The following is a 20,839-nucleotide window of genomic DNA, read 5'->3' on the forward strand; positions in this document are numbered from 1 at the left end:
AAAGTTTGAAGAGAGCTTGTTAAAGTTTATATAACTGCAGCAAAATCCCACTTATACAGACAGTGAACAATTTAATTCCTCTCTACAGACTGAATTAAATGTTTAGATTACAAATTAATGTAGTTTCCCCATTTTATACCATCATTACCATGAGTTTTCAGCAACATGCAAGAAACTCAGTATATATACTTATTCTGAAAATACTCATTGTAATGATCATCAAGACTTGTCAAAAATTTGATGTGAAAAATGAGACATGCAAATAAGATCACGTAACCATGTATTTTATATGATTTTATCGACTGGTTTAGGCAATGTATCTACCACATTTTGACCTGTTCACTGACTGCTAACTTAGCATGCATGCACTTACTAATTAACTGGACTTAAAAGCAACTCACAGCTGCCTGAAATTCAAGAACTATTTTGTACTTCTTTAAGGGTACAACTCTTCATCCTTCACTCCACCCTCATGTCTCCAGTCAATTAAGTTCCTGATTACACTTTCCAGCCAAAAATATAGGTTATTATACTCAGAAAGACAGACACACAGACATATGGAACAACACCTCTACAAGCTTACTTGTGCAAACTCTACAACCTGCCACTGGTCTTTCAGAGAGGTATACGCCGTGGTATCCATTCCGTAACTGTCTAGAACTCTTGCTGAAACGTTCTACAGTCTTATACCTTCTAGTATTTTTGTCGCCTTTCCTTGGTTCTTTGAGAAAGGGCTTGTATTCCATGTGCCTGCAAACCCCTCGCTGCAGACACACTTCCTATATTACCTTACACATAGTCAGTACTCAATAAATATACAGTGACTTAAGGTGAAACAGTAGTACTGAGAACACAAAGCTGAATTAAAAATAAAGTCTCCAACCTAGAATAAATTCAGTAAGTGAAAACATGCAGCCAACTAAAGGACACGGGCATCCCCAGCATCACCTGTGCTGTCTCCAGTCTCCAGTCCTGGTTTCGGGTTTTAATCTGATGCTCTACTGAATGAACATGGCAGCTCCAATTTTTTCTCTCTTTTCTCTTCTCAATATTTTCCAGAGAAAACTTGTAGTACGAGAGTTTCAAAACTAGCTACCCCATCTTTTCCCCATTATCCATTCTTCCCAACACATCCTGATACATAAAATATACCAAGCTCTGTCTCAAAGAGAATTTTAAAAACAGCTACTATTCTACACAGAAGAGAGGGGGGCAGAAAAAACCTCAACTTGATTTATCTTCCCCCTAGACGCAAAGAAAGTAACAGGATAGATTTAAAAGTTCAGTATCCCATTTTTCTTTTTTACCATATTTAGATTTAAGATGGTCAAAGTATTTCCATGTTCAAAAAGAAAGGAGGGAAGGAGGCAAATACTGTAGGTTATTTCAGCTGAAAAGGGACCAATTTCTCACTCTATCTGCTCCATGACATTTGAGAGACGCATTTTAGAGACAGGTCTCCCTGCCAGTAACCAGCAGATACCTGTACAGCTCAAATGTGCATTATGTAAAATACATAAGATTTTGGCTGGTGAAAAAACGAACTCAAGAAGCACAGAGCCCCTGTGCACTGAATTTCCTTGTTTTTGAGAGCTTCCTCACTCAGCTCTTTGGACTAATGTGAAGTTCAAGCTCACATTCCAAGGACAATTATGACAAGAAAATTAGACATGGAAACCTAGCAACTAAGATGCATTTGCAGAGGATAATGAACGGTTTAGGTAGAAATAACACAATACTAGCCAATTTCACATATGGATTGTGACCTCTTGCCTGAAGAACTAACTTAAGATAAAAGTGAATACTCTCTTCACAGGTAAACCTGGCCTCGAAGTGCAATAATAAATGTATTTTTTAAATGGGTTTGAGGCACATACAGACCAAAGTGTATTTTCAAGTTCGTAATTACAGCAAACCGCTTTGCCTCCAATTACGTCCCTCTCATCTTGATGGAAGTTGTATTAAAAAAGACAAGAGGGAAAGAGATAGTCTATATATATATATTTTTTTTTTTTTTCTCAGAAAGAAGAATAAAACCAGGTCACTGAGAGAGGTGGAGCAGAATACACGTGTCTGTGCCTGTGTTTACAGAAAGGCAGCTGAGGGGGCACTGCAGGGTGGGGGGGACGTGTGCTCATGTGCAGCAGGCATTAGGGTACTTACTGTGCCCGGTTCTCTGTCTGCTCCCGAGGTTACCAAGAAACGCACAGACATGCCCGTTCAGACACAGAGGCAAGAACAGAAATAAAAAAAAGGGGGGAATAATTAGAACACAAGCCCCAAACAGTTTTAAAAATGGCTTTTATTTATATAAGTCATTGCACATTCCTAATACAGTGATTTCCTGAAAATTACAGTATTTTGTAAACATAAGATTTACAGTTTAACCATACACAAAAGCCTATTTTTTTAAAATTTCTTGACAGAATAAATTACTTCTTTTTTCAAAAAATTAGTCAAGTGCAATTTTGCCCAATATTTAACGCATACTAGAATTAAAGCCTATGAAACTAAGTAGTAACAGATGCAATTATCAAACCTTCCATTTGAACACATTCACTTTCAAATTTAACTTCTTATTTCGCCCCATTTAACAACATTACTTTCTTTGAAAATTACCCAATTAAGCAGTTAACAGTTTTCCATAATATGGTACAGGCCACTGGCATTAACGAGGCAGTTGCCAAGATGTCAGGATGCCTGCAATCTAAAGAGATCGGGGATCTACAGATGCCCACGTTAAACCCGGAAAACCTCCAGGGTGAACTGTGTTTCAGTGGCCAAGCTTTGCGACAGTTCCTCTTAGCTCATTGTTTGCTCTCTGTATAGGTTGGGGCTTGCTTTAGCGGTGCACAAACTTTGCAGCACTGTAAGAGTGTTAGGACAAGGTCCTAATCTGGCTTGCCCGGCCTCTCACCTCTGTGGTGCTCTGCATCATGGTGCTTCTTGTCATCTTTAATTGCCAAGTGAGACTGCCCACTCAGAGCACTAGACAGCGCCAGAAGGCCAGCACTGCCGCCGAGGGGCGGGATTCCAGGAGGCTGAAGTCCCGAAGGGTGCGGTGTGAGGGGCACTGGAGGTCCATGGCCGTGAGAAAGATGCTGAGCTTGCAACTGCTGCTGCTGTTGGTGGTGGTGGTGGGAGAGGAAGAGGAAGAGGAGGAGGAGGAGGAGGAGGAGGAGGAGAAGGAGGAGGAGGAGGAGGAGGAGGAAGCGGGGGGGAAGAGGAAGCGGCGGAGGCGGCAGCATGGTGCGGGGGGAGAGTAGACATGACAAGAGACGATGGAGCAGACAGAACAGGAGATTCGTCATACACAGGGAGTAGAAAGAGAGAGACGGAGGGAGGAAAGGGAGAAAAAAATGTGATTAGCACCTTCAGTCCATCAAAGGTTTTTCATCTGCTCAGTTACCTGATATAATATCATCTTCCCAAAGTATAATCTTCAGGTTGACACTGTCACTTTCTGGCCTCTATCACCTGAGAGTATAGCTGAGTTATTATTAGCAAGCCTGGATAAGTCAGTAAGATCTCATGTGTTTGTTAGTTCCATCTCTAACCGCCTCCAGGGATGAAATCTAGTGTGTCACTGAATCTAAGATGCTGCAGATTTTGGACTCATCCTGACTGCAGGAAGGTTAAAATGGAGGAGGTGCAGATACACGCCCTATAGTACAGAAACTATCTTTTCAACTAGTCACCAGTGGTTAGGTGACTCCATTTCACCCTAGCATTCTTGCATTCACTTACCACAGTGATAGGATGAGACAAAACTAAAATATTATCTTTAATTAACAGCACTCAGAAAGCAGGAAGAACTAGCATCTCTTACACACTTTCGTGTCCTTAGTTCATCCAGCCCTCAGAGAATGGAAGAAACCTTTCACAGAAGGGTGCAGGGCTCAAGGCACTGAGTTTCTCCCCCCAGGCAGGAGGGGAGTGAAGTCAATGTGGAAAGGATCCCAGTGGCGGGGCTCTAGTCACTGTACCACCACATATAGGGGAGGCTCAGGGAGCCACGTATGTGACGGCTGGAAGAGACCTCAGAGACAAAACTTTGTTTCTCCCTTCCTTTCTCTTGAGCCCCACGCCCCAAACCCACCTCTTCCACATCACAATGGAAAATCCCAGTACCCTGAGGGGCCAAGCACCATGCCGAGGAAAAGTCTTACCAGCTGTGTGGAACTCCAACCACAATGACCAAGTCCCGGTTCCCATATGCCTTCACCTCTACTGCTTACCCCATTCCAGGAGAGTTATAAATCTGTTCACGTTAAAAAGCATCGTTGCTCTCATATATTATATTTAAGGCCATGTTGTAGGAAATGAAAAAGTATCCGAGAAATGGCCCCTGTGCCATAAATCTGGCCACATTTCAGCTGTCCAACATAAAACTCGTTTTGGATGAGACAGTAAAAACGATTAAAGCTCAATTTCTAAGGTGCAATGTTAGGAAATTCTTAAGATTCTGATTTGTGCTCACTTGCCTGGTACGCAATTACTCGTTTTATTTATGACCCCTTCACGTGGACTGAATATATGAGATCTTCACACCACATCATCGGTAATTTCCACTCCAACCACCGATTTTTAACTGAATCCTAAACATGCTTCTGGCTCTCAAGAGCAAGAGAAAACAGCCTCTGAAAGGCAGAAATCAGCGTCTACGGTCATTTTACAGTAAACTTTCAACCACACCTAGTATCTTAAAAAAAAAATCTTTAGGTACCCAACCTTCTTTTTAAACTTCCATTCCTTCCAAAGGAAGCACAGTTCTTATTAGAGGGAAATTGGAAAAGGGGGAGAGGTCAGAGCCTGCAGCATTTACAGTATTCTTGGAGAGTATTTATAAACTACTCATTCACCATCCGAGGATCCTAATAACAATCTCTTTACACATACAATCACCTTCCTGTCAGTCCAAAGACACTAATTCTTGCTCTGTCACCTTTTAAGAGCTCGGCAATAGCAAGACATAAAACCGAAGGAGCTGGCAGCGGCATCACGGTCCACTGGGCATGCTCATTAGCACTTAATTAGGAACTAGACACCTGCCATAAGAACTGAGCTCGGAGAAGGATGAGGAACAGGTCTGCCCTACCAGCGATTACTATCATTACTTGGAGAGTAAGAGCTATGTCCGGCTTCTGGCGGGAAAGGCAGTGATGCATACACAAGTGGGTGCAGCGGGGTAATTAAGCGCGGCACTGATTAGCAGAAGATGAGAGAGGCTAAGCGGAGGGGAAGGAATTTGACTACAGGGTGGAGGACACCACCCTATACACCTCCCCTGATCCCCCCCAAATCCCGCCCCCCCTACAATGGAGTCACCAAAAGACGACTTCAGACGTGGGCTTTTATGTCAGAGCAGAGGCAGTCTCAGGTGATATTTGGATTTTCGAGGAGGAAGTAGATTTTCTGCCAAACCCAACCTGGTTTTTCAAAAGATGAAGTGGAAAGCATTCTCTGATCTATTATTGAAAAGAAAGACTGTAACATAACATGTCACAGCTGTGAAGCAGACCTGCACAGTCAAACCCAGCATTTAGGCAACTAGCTCCGAGCAGGGCCATCCATCAGCCTGCTGGCCTGGGCAACTCCCACCTCCACCCTGCTCAAGCTCTCCAGACCCCCAGAAGAGAAAGCCCACTGTCCTTTGTTCGAGGCAACTGGGTTCTTCCATCCTTAGCTTGGCCATCTTGAAAGCTCCTTCTTCTTACTTTTTTTTTTTAAAAGCAAAATCCTATCACAATGAAAGGAGCACCAGGTAGGTAGCAACAGGATGAATCACAGCTACTGAAGACACCACGGACCCAGGAAATGCTGACGCCGCTGCCTCACCTCCTCCTTCCCCATCCCGCCTGCAGTGCCTGCACTCCCAGACAGCACTTTCAGCTTCATTCTCTGGCCTCAGCTCAGAGCACACCTGAGGGAAGGAGGGTGGCATCACGGTTCCCGTGTCGCAGATGAAAGAGCCACTTGCTGGGGGGCTCAGAGCCAGACTGATGACTACAGACCTTTCATTCCCTAGAACAGGGGGCAGGGTACAGCTCAAGTGGTAGAGCACATGCTTAGCATGCACGAGGTCCTAGGTTCAATCCCCGGAACCTCCTCTAAGAATAAATAAACCTAATTACTTCCCCCATCAGAAAAAATAAACTTAAAAACAAACAAACAAACAAACAAAACCCAGTAAACCTAAAACTGACGCCAGCAGCCCCGTCAGGTTCACAGGGAGTTAGTTACAGACCTAGCTTCCCCAAGCAAGGGGAAGGAGAGGGCAATCTCTGTCTCCACTGAAGACCTCACGTTTCTCCTGTCCCAGGTAATGAGATACTCTTGAGGGCAGGCGATACTGCACACCCAGAGGCAATCTGCCTTCACCAATCACACATGCACTCAGAAACAGAACCACCTTCACATGCGGCCTCATCGGCAGTGACAGATAGGAATTTGGTCTTAGATTTAACGACTCACGAAGGCCATCTCTCCAGTCCCCACTTCCCAGTACCCTGCATCCGAAAAAGGAAAGTATCTTGCTCTAGGTCTCTCCCAAGGAAGCTGATGAAGAAGAATCAAGCCTAAACAGAGAGAAGTCTGGCTTCTCTTCAGTAGAAGATGCTTAACAAAGAAGAAGCGCTGTGTCTAAGATAGCACATTTCTTGAAATAAACAGAAGGCCCACATCTAAGGGACTGAAAGAAATGACTCCAAAAGGGCAGCCTACTCGCCCCGCGTGTCCTTGAAAGAACTTTTTTTTCCTCAACACAGCTTACCTGAGACAGTCTACTTTCACTACTTTCACCAAAAGGAAATAACATGAATGCTACTCAGAAATATATTTTAGGACAAAAGAGATCCTGACGTTGCTATACAGCCAGCAACACCACAAAAAAACTAATGGCTCTGCCAATTAGGGGAATTCACATGCATCCGTCCTCCACAGACCCAAACCTTCCCTTATCACCAGGGAAACTATGAAATGTTTTCCAACATGACAGCAAGGCTGGGAAATTCAACCTTCTACTCCTTCATCAGCTTGCACTAATTAGTAAACTTTTTTTTTAACTCAGTGCTTGTAGATTTATACACCACAGAACACACAAGCAAAATCATTTTTTATAAAGCTATCAGAAAAGGCATTTTTGATGAGCAATGGTGGTTTCTGGCAATATGTATCCATCTGGACTGGTCGTTCTCAAACAGAGCAATTTTGACACCCCTTTCCCCACCTCAGGGACACTTGGCAACATCTACAGACATTTATGGTTGTCGTAACTGGGAGGGAAAGAGGCAGAGGTGCTGCTGGCATCGTGTAGAGGTCAGGGATGCTGATAACAAACATCCTACAATGCACAGGACAGCCCCTATCTCCGACAGAGAATTCACCAGCCCAAAATATCAGTAGTGCTGAGGCTGAGAAACCTGGGTCTAGATCTAGGCTAGAATTCTGTCGCGTTACATTAGAAGCCATGTTCTTACATGCCAAAGGACTTCCCAAATTGTTGTTTAAAAACTGAAAGTATGTCTCAATATTCCACTCTTCACTGTCCCTTCCCTATTGAGTACCTTGTCACAACTCAAAAAAATGAGCATCTGCTTCCTAATGCTGACTCCGCTAACAACTCCAAATAAAACAAACAGAAACTTCATGTTTTACAAAACAGTCTGGGGGAGAGCTACCCTGGGAACTCTTACACACTGTTCTGGTGCCTTAAAGGTGATTAGGGAAAGCTTCAGGGTGGGGGATAAGGAGATAAATGCACTTGTTCTTACCCAAACAATCTGAACGGGCTGGGAATGAGACAAGTAAAACAAACACCAAACCCTGAGCTAATGATACTGAAAACCCACAAGGAATAAAATAACCTCATCCATGTCAAACAACAGCCACACGTTCAGAATTTTAATTCATGTCTTACCTAGTGCAGCCTGGGTCAATTATGGCACTCTAATGAAACTGACTCTGCTGTCTACAGTCACAGCTTTAACATAATGGTGCAGTGGTTTCTGCATTTTTGTTTCTAAAACAGGTGTAGCACACGGTGCATCACCCCAGAGCTGCCTAGACAATTCCCCCTCACCCCGACTAGATGCCAAGTTCCTTATCACCAACCACTGACTCAACGTGGACTTCTGAAATTTAACCCACTTTATAACCTTTGGGAAAACTATGTCACACAGATCACAAACTGAATCCAACCAGACTAAAACCAGGCCCCAAAATAGCATCTCTAATGCTAAAAGCGTGACAGTATAGTGGCATGTATAGCACTTGGTATTTAAGCACTTTTAAAAAGGAAAAAAAAAGTGAAAAGCAGCATTTGTTGACCGTTCTCTCTAAATCACTCTTCCTTGATTCCTGCAATTTCTCTGTTCTTTAAAACACTCAGCTCTTATCTTGGGAGAGCGCAGAAAAAGAAAATTGGAATGTGACGATAAACAAGTGGGAAAAGCGGGGAAGAGAATTGTGGCAGTCGTAACATCAAGGACACTCGTGTGGGAGGTATCTGAGAACCGCCCCGGATGGCCTCCCACGTGACGGGGTCCAGGGTGATAAACAGGCAGACACTGCTGGCAGGGGCCAAGAATTCTCAAGCCATCTGAAGACAAAAAAATAATATAAAATAAATCCATTGAAACGACCCATCTCAATGCAGGAGAGCACAGAAAATGAAATGCAGCAGCCAAACAGACGGCCTGTGGAAGGCCTGAAGCTCTGAAATGGATCTAAACTCATCTTTACTCTTTCTGCGTTTCTGCTAATCCACACAGGCCAACTCACTCTGCGTCGCCACTCATTTATTCGTCCCACCTGCCCTGGATGCCTTTTTCGGTTGTGACTTCAAGGCCTGAGCTAGCGTAAGTTCTGAAAAGCCATGTTTCCTTAGGTAGATCCACTTCTAAAACCACATAAGGTTTTGATGGAAAGGTGCTCAGCATTCTCAGCCATCAGAGAAACGCAAATCAAAACCACAAATGAGACAGCACATCTCGCCCACGAGGATGCCGGAATCAAAACAAGAGATGGTTAAGTGTCGGAGAAGAAGTAGGGAACCTGGGATTCTAATCCACTGCTGGGGGAATGCAAAATGGTACAGCCACTTTGGAAAACAGCATGGCAGTTGTTCAAAAAGTTAAACGGAGTTACCATGAGACCCAGAGATTCCATTTCTAGGTACAAATACCAGATCAAGGAAAACATGTCCACACACAAAGATCTGTATGCAAATGTTCACAGCAGCATTATTCATAATAGCCAAAAGGTGGAAATAACTTTAAAGACCAGCAACCGATGACTGGATAAACAAGTGTGGTATATTGGTGCAATGGAGTATTATTCATCAATAAAAAGGACTGAAGTACGTGCTATAACACAAATAAACTGTGAAAACATTATGCCAAGTGAAATACGCCAGACACAAAAGGTCACCTATTATATGATTCCATGTATATGAAATGTTCAGAACAGGCAAATCCATAGAGACAGAAAAGATTAGCGGTTGCCAGGGGGCTGACTGCTAATGACTATGGGTTTCTGTTTGGAGTGATAAAAATGTTCTAGAATTAGTAGTGGTGGATGCACAAGTTTGTGAATATATGAAAAGCGACTGAGCTGTGTGCTTTAAAAGGGTGAATGATATGGTATATAAATCATGTATCAATTAAAGAAAACTGCATAGATCTAATTCCTAAAATGAGATGCTCTACTTTCTACTTGGAAGATTTTTCTTTTCTCCCTCTGAAAAGAGGAAAAATATAATGTCTTCTTCTCAGAAATTCAAGTAAAAATCATGTGAAAATATACGGGGTTGTGTACAAGTAAACGATGCTTCAGCAAGTTTCCTAATAATTACAGTCACACTGGCTACTCAGAAGAACCCAGATGCTGAAGCCAAGCTCTGCGCTTGCCAGAGATACCTAGCTGCAATCTCAGTAAAAAACTAGCTTGAACTAAAGGAGATGCAGAATGTATAAAAGACGTCTCTGCAGCACTGCACCATCTCTTTGGGAAATTAATATAAGGGCTGCTGGACTACTGGAATTTAAGTGGCAGGTATGTCACTAAACAGAAGCTGGTAGAGCTGGAAGACCCAGGTTTGTTGTCATCGTTTTATTTACTGCCTTTGATAGCAGGCTATGCATTATTCTCCGAGTGCGAATTTGTTTTATAAAGGAACTTACAGCTGGGTTACTGATGGGCTTTCCAGGGATTAACTGCATACTCATAAGAATAAGAGGCTAACCTCATCCTCTTAAACTTCACACACGACAATCCTATAGATGGCTGACAGCTACAGCCGGAGGAGAAAAATAATCCAACATTTTTGCTAATCCTTAAACCAATCATCTCATGCAACAATGGGGAGTCCGTTAGGTCTACAACTCAATCTCTTAAGGCCAGAAAGGCTCCTTCTACAGACACTCCAGGAGTGTGTATTCACAGCCATCCCCTACACAAACATACAAAGTCAGACACCACAAACCACCTGAGACTTCTTTTATTCCATGCTAAATTGTTTTAAAGTATAGAGAATTATAAATTTGCCAGTGAAACAGGAACATACACATCTGACCAATAACCGGAGCCCCAAACCGGAGCCCCACCGACAGGCCTTGACAGAAGTTACATTCACGGAAAGTCAGTCAGACTACATCCAAATAAATGAGAAAGAACAAACACGGTTGGTTACATTAACCCCCAGATTTCCCGAGTTCCTGAAGTTCAAAGCATTGCTATGGGAGACAGTTCAAATTCTCTTAATATCCAACAAGCACTGGGGAAGCTATGAGAAATCTGGCATTTTGTGGAAGGGGAGGGACACCCCCGCCGGTCATCTGGCCACCTCTTCAGGCTTCCTGCCACCTCTCAGTGCCAGCAACAGGCCTGGTTCCCTTTCCACTTTATGCAGAGTAAAGAAGTCAGTGATGCCTTGTCCTCACATTTCTGGTTCTCAAATCTCTCTCCATCTGTTCTCAAACTTAACTTTTCCCCCCGGTTTGGAACTTGAAATCTGTTCATCAAGAGTTGATGGGCAGTGCTTCTGCACTGCTGTGTCATTATTAAAAGCCATTCAAGCACAACAACTTAATGGCTGGGGCAGAGCATCTGGCTGGGTCTAAGCTGAACACCAACATCCACGTAATCACCAGAAAAGACAAAGGAGGAGGTGACCTGCTGCTTACAGGCAGTTGGCCAACTGGACCCAGAGAGCCACTACAGGCGCTGAGAGAAACCAGGCAGACAAAACTGCAGTTCAGGGAGTCAGGACCACGTGCTGGGTGAAGGTTGCCCGTCAAGGTCTTACCCCTACAAAAGCCATGCAAGGTAAATGGTATTATCCACCTGTAGATGGATGCTGATAGAGGTTACTAGTTGTACGTGGTCACAAAACTAAGAAGTGGCAGTGCCGAGTGTCCCCACCAAGTGCATCTGACTCTAGGCCCAGGATTTGTCCAACGTAACACAATGCAAACAGTCTTAGAAAGATAAGCACAAAACACCATGAAGTTAGTCTGCAGGTACTGGCTTAGAAACAGATGTATAACTATGCAACTGTTGGCTTTAAAAAAGAAAATTGCACTCTGCTGATTATTCTTTCACTTTTTCATCAAAAAAGCAACCATCCTTCTTCAAGGGGTAGGAAAACACAAGAGGACTTCCTGGGGTGGCAGGATGGTCTGCACCAAGGGGAGAGTGGGCTACAGGGTGTGCGCGTCTATCAGTGATCAAAGTGTACACTCAAGAGCTTGCATTTTACCACATCCGAATCACACATCCATTTTAAAAAACCCGTGTGTGCACAGGTATTATATATCCTTTCTATGATACATATTAATTATATGTGATATAAACCCAATTAAAATAACACTAATTATTCGGAAACTGAACCTCAACCAAAATCAATTACTTAGTCTCAGAGAAGGTAGAGAGTGCCTAGTTCCCAGCTCCCCAAATACTTACAATGGGGGGCTGATCCTGTAGGGTCCTGCAGTGAATTTTCCTTGCCTTCAGGTAGACATTAGCTATCCCACAAATAAAATGTTACATCAGTCAATATTCTATTTGTTTTGAGCTTTTTAAGAGCATTCCAAATTGTAAAATAAATCTTTGAGGAATGCTGCTTAAATTATGGAGACTATCCCGATGTTTAAAACAAAAAAAAAAAATCAAGGTTCAAATAAATAAGTTCCTTTCCCGCAATGAATTTGTTTTCTAAAGTACAAGTGAGCTTGTGCCAAACCAAATAAATCCTGTGCCTATTAAGATCACTGTGCTATTAAGTATCTTTTACTGTTACAAGAACGTAACATGTTTAACAGCAAAACAGCTTATAAAAAGCAAAATTCAAAAAGTAGGGTTGCAGTTATTCTGTCAATTTTGCTATCAGTCAAAACTGTTAAAAAAGGTGTAACAAAAAATATTTCAGTAGTCTCTCCAAATATCAAATACCTAAGAAGCTCATCTTCCTTAAATACCAGTAATCCATGGAAGTTGAAGGCAGGTGCCGTGGTGGAAACGATTTAAAATTCAGTATGTTCTGTCAGATATGAGAACCCAGTTTTCTATGCCGTTGAGAAACAGGCACCATTAATTCACTCTACAAAAAAACGGAAAAAAATATAACCTCTCTCTTCCCACTCAGAGAGCATCCACAGTCCCAAAACACAGCTGAGCTTACCTAGAAGCTAGGTGTCCTTGAGAAGATTTAACTTTTTCCAGGTTTGCTAAAGAGAAATATCTTTAGCCCTGTCAAGCAAGCAGTAAGCTCCTTGATTGTACCTTGAGAATGTTTAGGCTCATTTGCATTTTAAAGGGTATTCTTTCATGATCTTTCACACTTGTAATAGATGTCTAAACCGTTAAATTACTATTTCTTTTCTTAGCCTGAAAGTCGATGCAGAGGAAGAGCGTGGCCTCTCCCATTGTTCTTTACCCTAAGTCGGTCCCTGAACAATACTGACAGCTGCTATCAAACTAGGCTGCATTTACTTTGCACGCAGCTGCCGCCTGTAGGAACAGACAGCCTCCCGGAGCCTCCTCCCCTCTGGGGAGACAGGTTGACACACTGCATGTTCAATGAAGGGGTGCAAAGGTCCACTGAATTGTCAACCCAATTTTATGCTGCTTCGATTTTCCAGGACGCGCACAATTCCTTTCAAGCAAAAATCAAGCATATGCCAGAGCATGAAACTTATGGTGCAGGGTAATTATTGATTGCTGCAAACTTTAAAAGAGCCCGCTGACATAAATTAATATACTGATCCAAAAATTACAATTATAAAAGCCGCACATGCCAGAATGCCGAAGATACGCAATTGGCGTTAAGTCTTGCGCAGGACCCAATTCACTGATTTGGGTTATTGTTCCTAGCTATCAGAGCTAATCTGCCTTTATAATCTCAACAACATGTTTCCTGGACTCAAGCCATTCATAAAATTAGCGATTCATCTGCCCTTCCAAAACAACCTGCTATTTTTATTTTCTGATTCAACTCAGAATGAGTATTACCTATAAACATCTGGTTAACACAACTTCCTCCCTTCCGATAGGGAGGAGTGGGCAGTGCCTTTGAGGATGCGAAAGTACAGAGTTTTACTATCCAGAAATGGTATGTAAAAATCTAGAGCCTGTCAGAAAACAAACATGTTCCACAAAGTTTAACTGGGTACTTGAGAACTGCTTTGCATATGTTTTCCTTTCATCAAAACAGGCTTTTCCATCCTCATTCATTTGGGTTAAAAAATTCTGAGCTCGGGCTACAAGCACAATTTGCTATTAGTCTTTGCTAATCAAACACAGTACATGCAAAAGTACCAGTGAATATTTGATTTGATCTCTGAAATAAAGCAATTCATTACTCAAGAAAAGGGGACAGAAGGCAGCCGACAAATGCAGATGTAATTGTGTTTTTTGTTGAATGTGATTAGAGAGCCCACTAAGTAACAGTCAAAAATGTGATACTCAGGGGGAGAGAGGCAGAGCCTGGATCTGGGGGGGGAAAAGGAGGAGGGGAGAATTGTTTATGCAGAGCTAAGCTGTCAAGTGTAATAAAGCAGCTTGAATAAAATTTAAGCTGAAAATCCACTGAAGCTCCCCATTTCAGGGAGGAAAAAGCTATTAAAAGGAAATGAAGGTCACCCTCCCAGTTTATTTCACCTAATTGACTGCCAATAGCTTACCACAGGCAACCCGACTGCAGGTCTGCAATTGAGAAACTGATGAAAGGAGAGTTTTCAAGCTGAGGCTCATTCTTTAATCCTCCTTGGCTCTTATGTTTTTTCTCCATCTCCAGTTGGGATGTAATTTTAAACCCTGATGGATTAACTGGTTCTATTGTCTGTGGCCGTCACTGCACTATGGCACTCCTAATCCGTACAGCAGCATGTCTAATTATCATTACAAAGTGTCTGGGGGAACTATAAAGACCAGCAGGGCATCTTCTCACAAGCAATTAACATAAATTGATAAATGAGTGATTTGAATCTGCTCAAGGCACTCACAGATGAATAAAATCAGAAAGGACGGTCCCTCGTTTCAGCTACTTCTTTCGCTTAGGCTGGGAGGGCAGAAAACCTGAGAGAACTGCCCAGGATCCTGCAGTTGGGGGGTTTGGGGGAGGAGGAACTCATGCAGGGACGGACCGGGCGGTTCACCAGGCTCATTAATGCCGAGCAAATGACTTGTGATTGACAACCAGTCGCCAGCAAGGAGCACTCATGGAACTCAACCCAGGAGAGCAGAAACCTGGTGAAAGGCTAGAGGGCACCAGGGCAGACAATCATCACTTCTTCATTGGCAAGAGAGCTTTCTTTTCATTGGGGTGCCACTTAAAAATTCATGAAGGAGGCACAAGAAAAGCAAAACAGTTACACACAGGTTCTAATACCTGAGGAAAGCATAAGACAAAAAGGCCAAAGATAACCAAATGAAATCATTCCCAGACATGTCTTGACCTCAGTGAGATTTCACATTACATGACAGAAGGAAGGAAAGTACGAACTTAAAACACTTACCTAAAGCTTTAATCTAAGAGAGCAGGATAAACTACATTTATTTTCCCATTGAAAAGAAGATTTTTCTTCCCCTCGTCAAAATGTTTCTACCATCTCCCTGATGCTTTACCTACACACCTCAGCATACCTGAAACCACTTCCCCCTCCTCCGCTTATCAAATGAGTCAAAGTTAAGCTACACAGCATTTTATGTATCAATCAAGTCAGCAAATTAAGAAGAAATGAAAGCTGGTTATACACACTGTAGGAGGTAGACCTGGTAGGCCACGTACCCCGATGATGGCATTCAGCTCTGCCATGGTCACCTGTTTGGCACGTTCCACAGCCTGGGCCACCTGTTGTTGATGCTTTGAAAACAAGAAGAAAAAGTGTTAGCAAGGCAGCCAAGAATGTCACTGTCCTTTCCGACAATAAGACAAATGCCACACGCGGTGCAGACTGAAGTGTAACGTGGATTTGAGTGTGAAGTTTCCAGAGTACGTGTTACTTCACAGAAAACACGCATACAACTGGGAAAGAAAAACAGAGGGATGCTTCCATAATCTCTAACCAACACCAGTTACCGCTTAACTTCTGCTGGGAATTTGGGGCTCGGGATGATGGAAAGTCAAAAAAGGACACCAAAAATGGTAACTTGAGGCCTTAGAAAACAAACAGTGTGGGATTTGGAAGATCACCCTGGCTCTCAGGAGGGGTTCGCTATGCTAAGTTTGAGGAGGAGATGTTTACAGCCATTTAAAAACACCCATTTCGATACTGAAAATTAAAACATTAAAACTGCAATCACTTCTCTGGTCAACAACTCTGAAGCCACCAGCTGGTTTTGGAAACTCCAGGAATTCCTCTCCTCCTTCAGCCCTTAGATGTTTCACCCTCAACAGGGAAAAGGGAGCAACTGAACCCCGCCTCAGAGATCACACACAGGCTGGAAACAGCCCGCCTACCTCCCAGCTCTATCCACAAATGAAAACAAACACAAGAGAAAGGAGACCAGGATTACAAGTCTAACGAACAACCCGCTTCAAAAGGCCAACAAATCTAAACTGTAACATTAAGTAGATGTTGCGCTGGAAAAGGCTGCTGTAATAGTAGCAGAGATGGGGCAGCAGATGCCAGTGAGAACAGACATGGCATTCCAGCACCAAGGCCTCGAGACACACGCATCCTGCACACACTGAAAACACACAGCTTTGCATTTATTAGCTTGTACCTGAAAGTTAAGGTAAACTTCAAGGCAGAACGAAAACATACCGGGTTTTGAGTCAGTTTCAGAGATTACTCACATAAAGAGCTTTTCCTTCGCAAAATATTAAGGTTCAACTTCTATGACTTTATAACTTAATGAAAGGGCTTACATTTGTATATGACTCTGTAAGTTAAGGGAACGTGAAGACGTTAACATGAACGCTCTTATCCTTCAGGGTATCAGCCTCCACTTTCTCCAGGGACAGCATTAAGTCCACCTTACTTGATGTAGAAGGACAAAGGCAATACCTGTTCCCATGGTTGAGTCGACCCTGATGGAACCATTTTTAAAACGCAGCATAAGAAAAGCTCTCTAGAGAAAGGACGCTTGGAATCATCAGTAGCTGTCAAGCTTATACTACTGCTCTAAGGAAAGAGATGTTTTTTGCTTGATGGTCATTTTGCAGTTTTCCACAGGAAAAAAAATTAATTTAAGGTTGAGCTACCGTCACCACTTCCACAGTGTGCCCTCAGAATCTGCTAGCTGGAATAGCAAGGGGTTTACACACTTCAGCTGGAACAGATGTTCTTCACACTTGTTCCTTGTGATAAAATTAACATCTTAAAACCAGCTAATTTGCAAACAGAGAAGCAACATAATTGCACTTTAACAGCTGAACAGTTTTACTTACTTCCTGAGACAGAAACGGGATGACTTGTGCACAAATCGTATTCAATCTCTTGGCGATCTCAGTCTATAAAGACAAAGCCATATAAATGTTTAGTATATTTCATAATCAGTTCAGAAAGATAAACCTTCGTACCCAACTTGAGTCCTCTGCTCCCTCAGTCTTGAGGGCGTAACCTGGTTTCCCAGGTTATGTGAGCAGTATCTACCTTGAGATAAACAGGAGATATTAATCCCACTTGCAAAGTAAGACATAATCACACGCTTTATTGGTCACTTAAATAAGACATAATGGGTAGTTTAATTGAGTCGGAAAATCTACGTGGTTTAGGGCTACGTAATCACTTAACCTGGTGATTTCCAACCCCTCCGTACACTTGTTCAATTATGACGTACCAGGGCACACTGATGTAGCTACAGCAAGTTCCCTCAAACTGGAGTCAGAACCCCAGAGAGCAGGAGCGGGAGCACTGTCAGAGCAGTCTGGCTCTCAGGATGAGGTCTAGAGGGAGAGGGAGAGGAAGACCTCCTTCCCACTTGTCCCAGCTCCTGCACCATCGAAACAGGGCTTTAATGTCCGTAAGCCTTCACCAAGTCTCAAAATTTCAAACAGGCCTAGAAAACACTGCTGAGACAGAACTCAAGTCCAGGGTGACAGTCGAGTTGAGATATTCTGGGTACATCTGTAAAGTTTCACCACTATTCAGCATCCAATGCCAGGACCTCACTGACAGGGCCCACGGTTCCACTGAACTTAGGAAAATGTGTCCTGAGTGTCTGCAGCCCAGGCTGTTCCAGAGAGAGTAGGAAAAGTCCCTGCTCAGCTCCAGGTATACAGTAGTCCCTCTGCAAGAGGGACAAACCGGCGGGGGGAGGCGACCCTGCTCCCAGCCTAGGGTAAGATCCACCCGCCCTTCCCACCTCCAACATCCTCCAGTAATGCACAGCAACCCTGCTTTCCTCTAACTCTGAAGAACCAGATCTGCTTAAAAAAAAAGTCTTCTGAAGGGTCTCACATTGACCTTATTTATTTCATAATTTTCTGTCAATGCTTCCTAATGCCGCCTCTATTACTGAATTAGACAATGAAAAGGATTACAAGAAGAAAATTATGAAGTGCACAGCCCATGCCCTTGAGAAAGAGAGGATGGAATAAGTGAGATAAAGTAGAAACCTCAGGACCTGCATAATCAAGTACATAAAAAAGGGTTGCCTTCTGTCCTCTGAGATGATTCCAGTTAACTGAGCAACAAGCCCTTGGTTTTATGGGATTAGATTTAGGCCAGTGCAACTCAATTCTCCCTGACCACCAATAACTAGTATGGAGAACAGACCCAAGACCCTGCTTGAACAAGTGGGGTAAACAGATACGTATATGCAAAAAGGGCGCAGCTGTACCAGGTGCAAACACGGAACTGTGTCAGCCCCACCCAGTTCATTTGATCACAGCCACCCACTCAAGCTAACTCAAGGTCATGGCTCTCCTTGAAAGCACAGGCAGGCTACCCCTTCCTCTGCAATAGATTCTTCTGCACTATATACCTGGGTAGATGTAAAGAAGTAAGGATGCCCTTTGCCCTCCTCAGGTTCTTGCTCCCCACTTTCTATCTTCCTTAAGTTTCAACAGCATTCTCTACTTTTCCCTGTCTTCAAAAATTAAAAAAAATCTTTAAATGCTTTTTGAGTTTTCCAATTTTAAAAATGCTACATGCTCCCTTTGAGCACACACACACACACACAGATGTATGCTATGTAGAAATAAACAAAAAAGTTGAAATAATCCTAAATCCACCATCCAGGGATAACCATGAGTAACAATTTAGTGATTCTGGGAAGCAGCACTCCAGGCTCTCACTATGTTATGTGTGCACAAGCCCAGAGTAGAGAGAGACACTTTGATACCAAAGGGTCCCCCTATATATACTGCTTTTTGATGATAATTTGTTATTTCCACTCAGACGTGTCATGGACAACCTCCTGCTCAATAAATAAAGATATGAATAAGGACATCATCAATACATCCCCTACACAAGCATAAGGGTGTCTGAGCACTCCTGATATCAGGGAATATTTATGTTCCACCTAATTTTCCACAATTACAAACTCTTTGTCAAATAGCCCTCTACCTAGATCTCTGAAAGGAGCCCCTAGGAGTGAAATGGCTAGGTCAAAGTGCATGCATATTTTAAACTGTAATGCATGCTGATAAACTGCCCGGCAGAGACACTTACCAATTTACATTATCACCAGTCTAGGAGGGTACTTGCTCCCACACCCAGTGTCAATAATGGATTTTATTGACCTTTTTATTTTAATCTTTACCCATCTAATAGATTTTTAAAATGACCTCATTTTTATTTGCATTACTTGGATTCTTCCTGAAGTTAAACATCTTTTCCTGTATTGATTGGCCCACTGTATATTTCCTTTCTCTTTTTTGCCCCAGGCATTTATTCATCCTTGTCTTTTGTAGTAGTTCTTTGCATACGACACATACAAACTTTTACACAGTTATTCCACCGTGCCACCTTGCTTTTTATGGATTTTTTGCTATGTGTTAACTTGAAGTTTTTATGTGGTCCAACTAAAGAATATTCATCCTAGGTTCCTGGTCAGGATTAAAACATCCCAAAATTATAGATGCCACTCTTAATTTTCCTCTAGTGCTGCTATGGCTGTACTTTCTACACTTAATTACTTGACCTAGACGGAACGAACTGATTTTAGTTTAAGAAGAAAAAATGATCTCCTCTTTAATAACTGTATGTTATTTCATAGAGGGGCTTCAAGGTAGACATGAACGTGACTGTCAGGGGACAGTTAAGATCTGATCTAAATGAAACAAACCGGTAAACCTTTAATAATATTACAGTTATCAAAAACAAAATAAAAGAAGCACAGATTGAAGCACGGACAGTACAAACCAGGTTAGAGTAGCTAACACTGAAAACATGAGGATGCGGGCGAAAGATCAAAGCTCAAACTGATGAAGAAACATCAAAATCCATACAATTTGTCCCGGGAATTCTAAATAAATAGTCTGGAAAAGAACTGGAAATAAGAACAACAGAGAAGGATCTGATCCCAGCTGTCCCCTCCCTCTGCCAGGTCTAAACCCTAATCCTAAAACTATCCTCTGACAAGTCAGCTTGATTTTTGAGTCAGGAAGCCTAGATTCAAATCTCACCTCTGGTTTACCCTGAAATTCTCTGAGCTGCTCCGCTTGGCAGTAGAAGGATGCAACCGGCCTCCTGACAGCACTCTGTGAGTTCTAAACACTCCCACCAGCCCAGGAAGGGTTCAGAAACGTTTTCCCCAGCCCTTAAAATAGTCTGGGTGGCAGCATAGTGGCCAACAGTGATTCTCTACTGTTATCTCTTGCTCAACACAAGGGTATTTTGATAAGACCTTTAATTTAGTGCAAATTAGCAAGTGCTCATGTTTTTCCAGCTGTGCTTCTATTCCTGACTCCAGTTTGCAAGCGGGTTAAACTGGATAGTTGACCCTGCTTAAGCAGGTGTTTCATAACCTTTTCAGATGGCCCTGTACCTCTTCCAAAGACTAGACAACTCCAATGAGAAAAACTGCAGGCTAACTGTATCTTCCCCCTCAAAATCATTTTCCTGAATGATTGAAGACGTACTTGGTACCTGCTAAGAGCAGTAAACTATCCCTGTGTCTGCATTTCTGACACCACAGAAGGCAATAACATTACATCAGCATTAAAGAGCTACCCCCAAACCAGATCCAAGTGGAACCTTTGTGCCCAGAAACTTAATCAGCTTGGGAAAGGCCCCAGCCTTGCTTCAGGGACAGCCACCAGCCACCGAGGCAGCCGGAAGCAGGAGTCCAAATTATCTGTCAAGAACCAGCTTTTATTCTCCTTGTCAATACCAACCCCCTTCTCCCTGATTTGCTCACAGTAACAGAGTCAGCCCTAAGATCAACCCAA

General features: G+C 42.8%; 1 protein-coding gene across 2 annotated transcripts in view; it reads right to left on the reverse strand.

The window, feature by feature from the left end:
- The window catches only part of LOC105067533 (TLE family member 1, transcriptional corepressor), an 81,282-nt gene that overhangs the window by 38,591 nt on the left and 21,852 nt on the right, over nt 1-20,839 (reverse strand). The window contains exons 5-8 of one of the 2 annotated variants that reach the window (XM_074361761.1): nt 16,892-16,954; nt 15,287-15,361; nt 2,918-3,122; nt 2,164-2,180 (exon numbers count right to left, since the gene is read on the reverse strand). In XM_074361761.1, coding sequence (XP_074217862.1) covers nt 2,164-2,180; nt 2,918-3,122; nt 15,287-15,361; nt 16,892-16,954 — 360 coding nt within the window. Of the gene's footprint in view, nt 1-2,163; nt 2,181-2,917; nt 3,123-15,256; nt 15,362-16,891; nt 16,955-20,839 lie in introns of both variants that reach the window. The other variant, XM_074361760.1, reaches the window with a different exon arrangement.

Source organism: Camelus bactrianus, chromosome 4, assembly GCF_048773025.1.
Source record: "Camelus bactrianus isolate YW-2024 breed Bactrian camel chromosome 4, ASM4877302v1, whole genome shotgun sequence".
Classification (NCBI taxonomy): Eukaryota; Metazoa; Chordata; class Mammalia; order Artiodactyla; family Camelidae; genus Camelus; species Camelus bactrianus.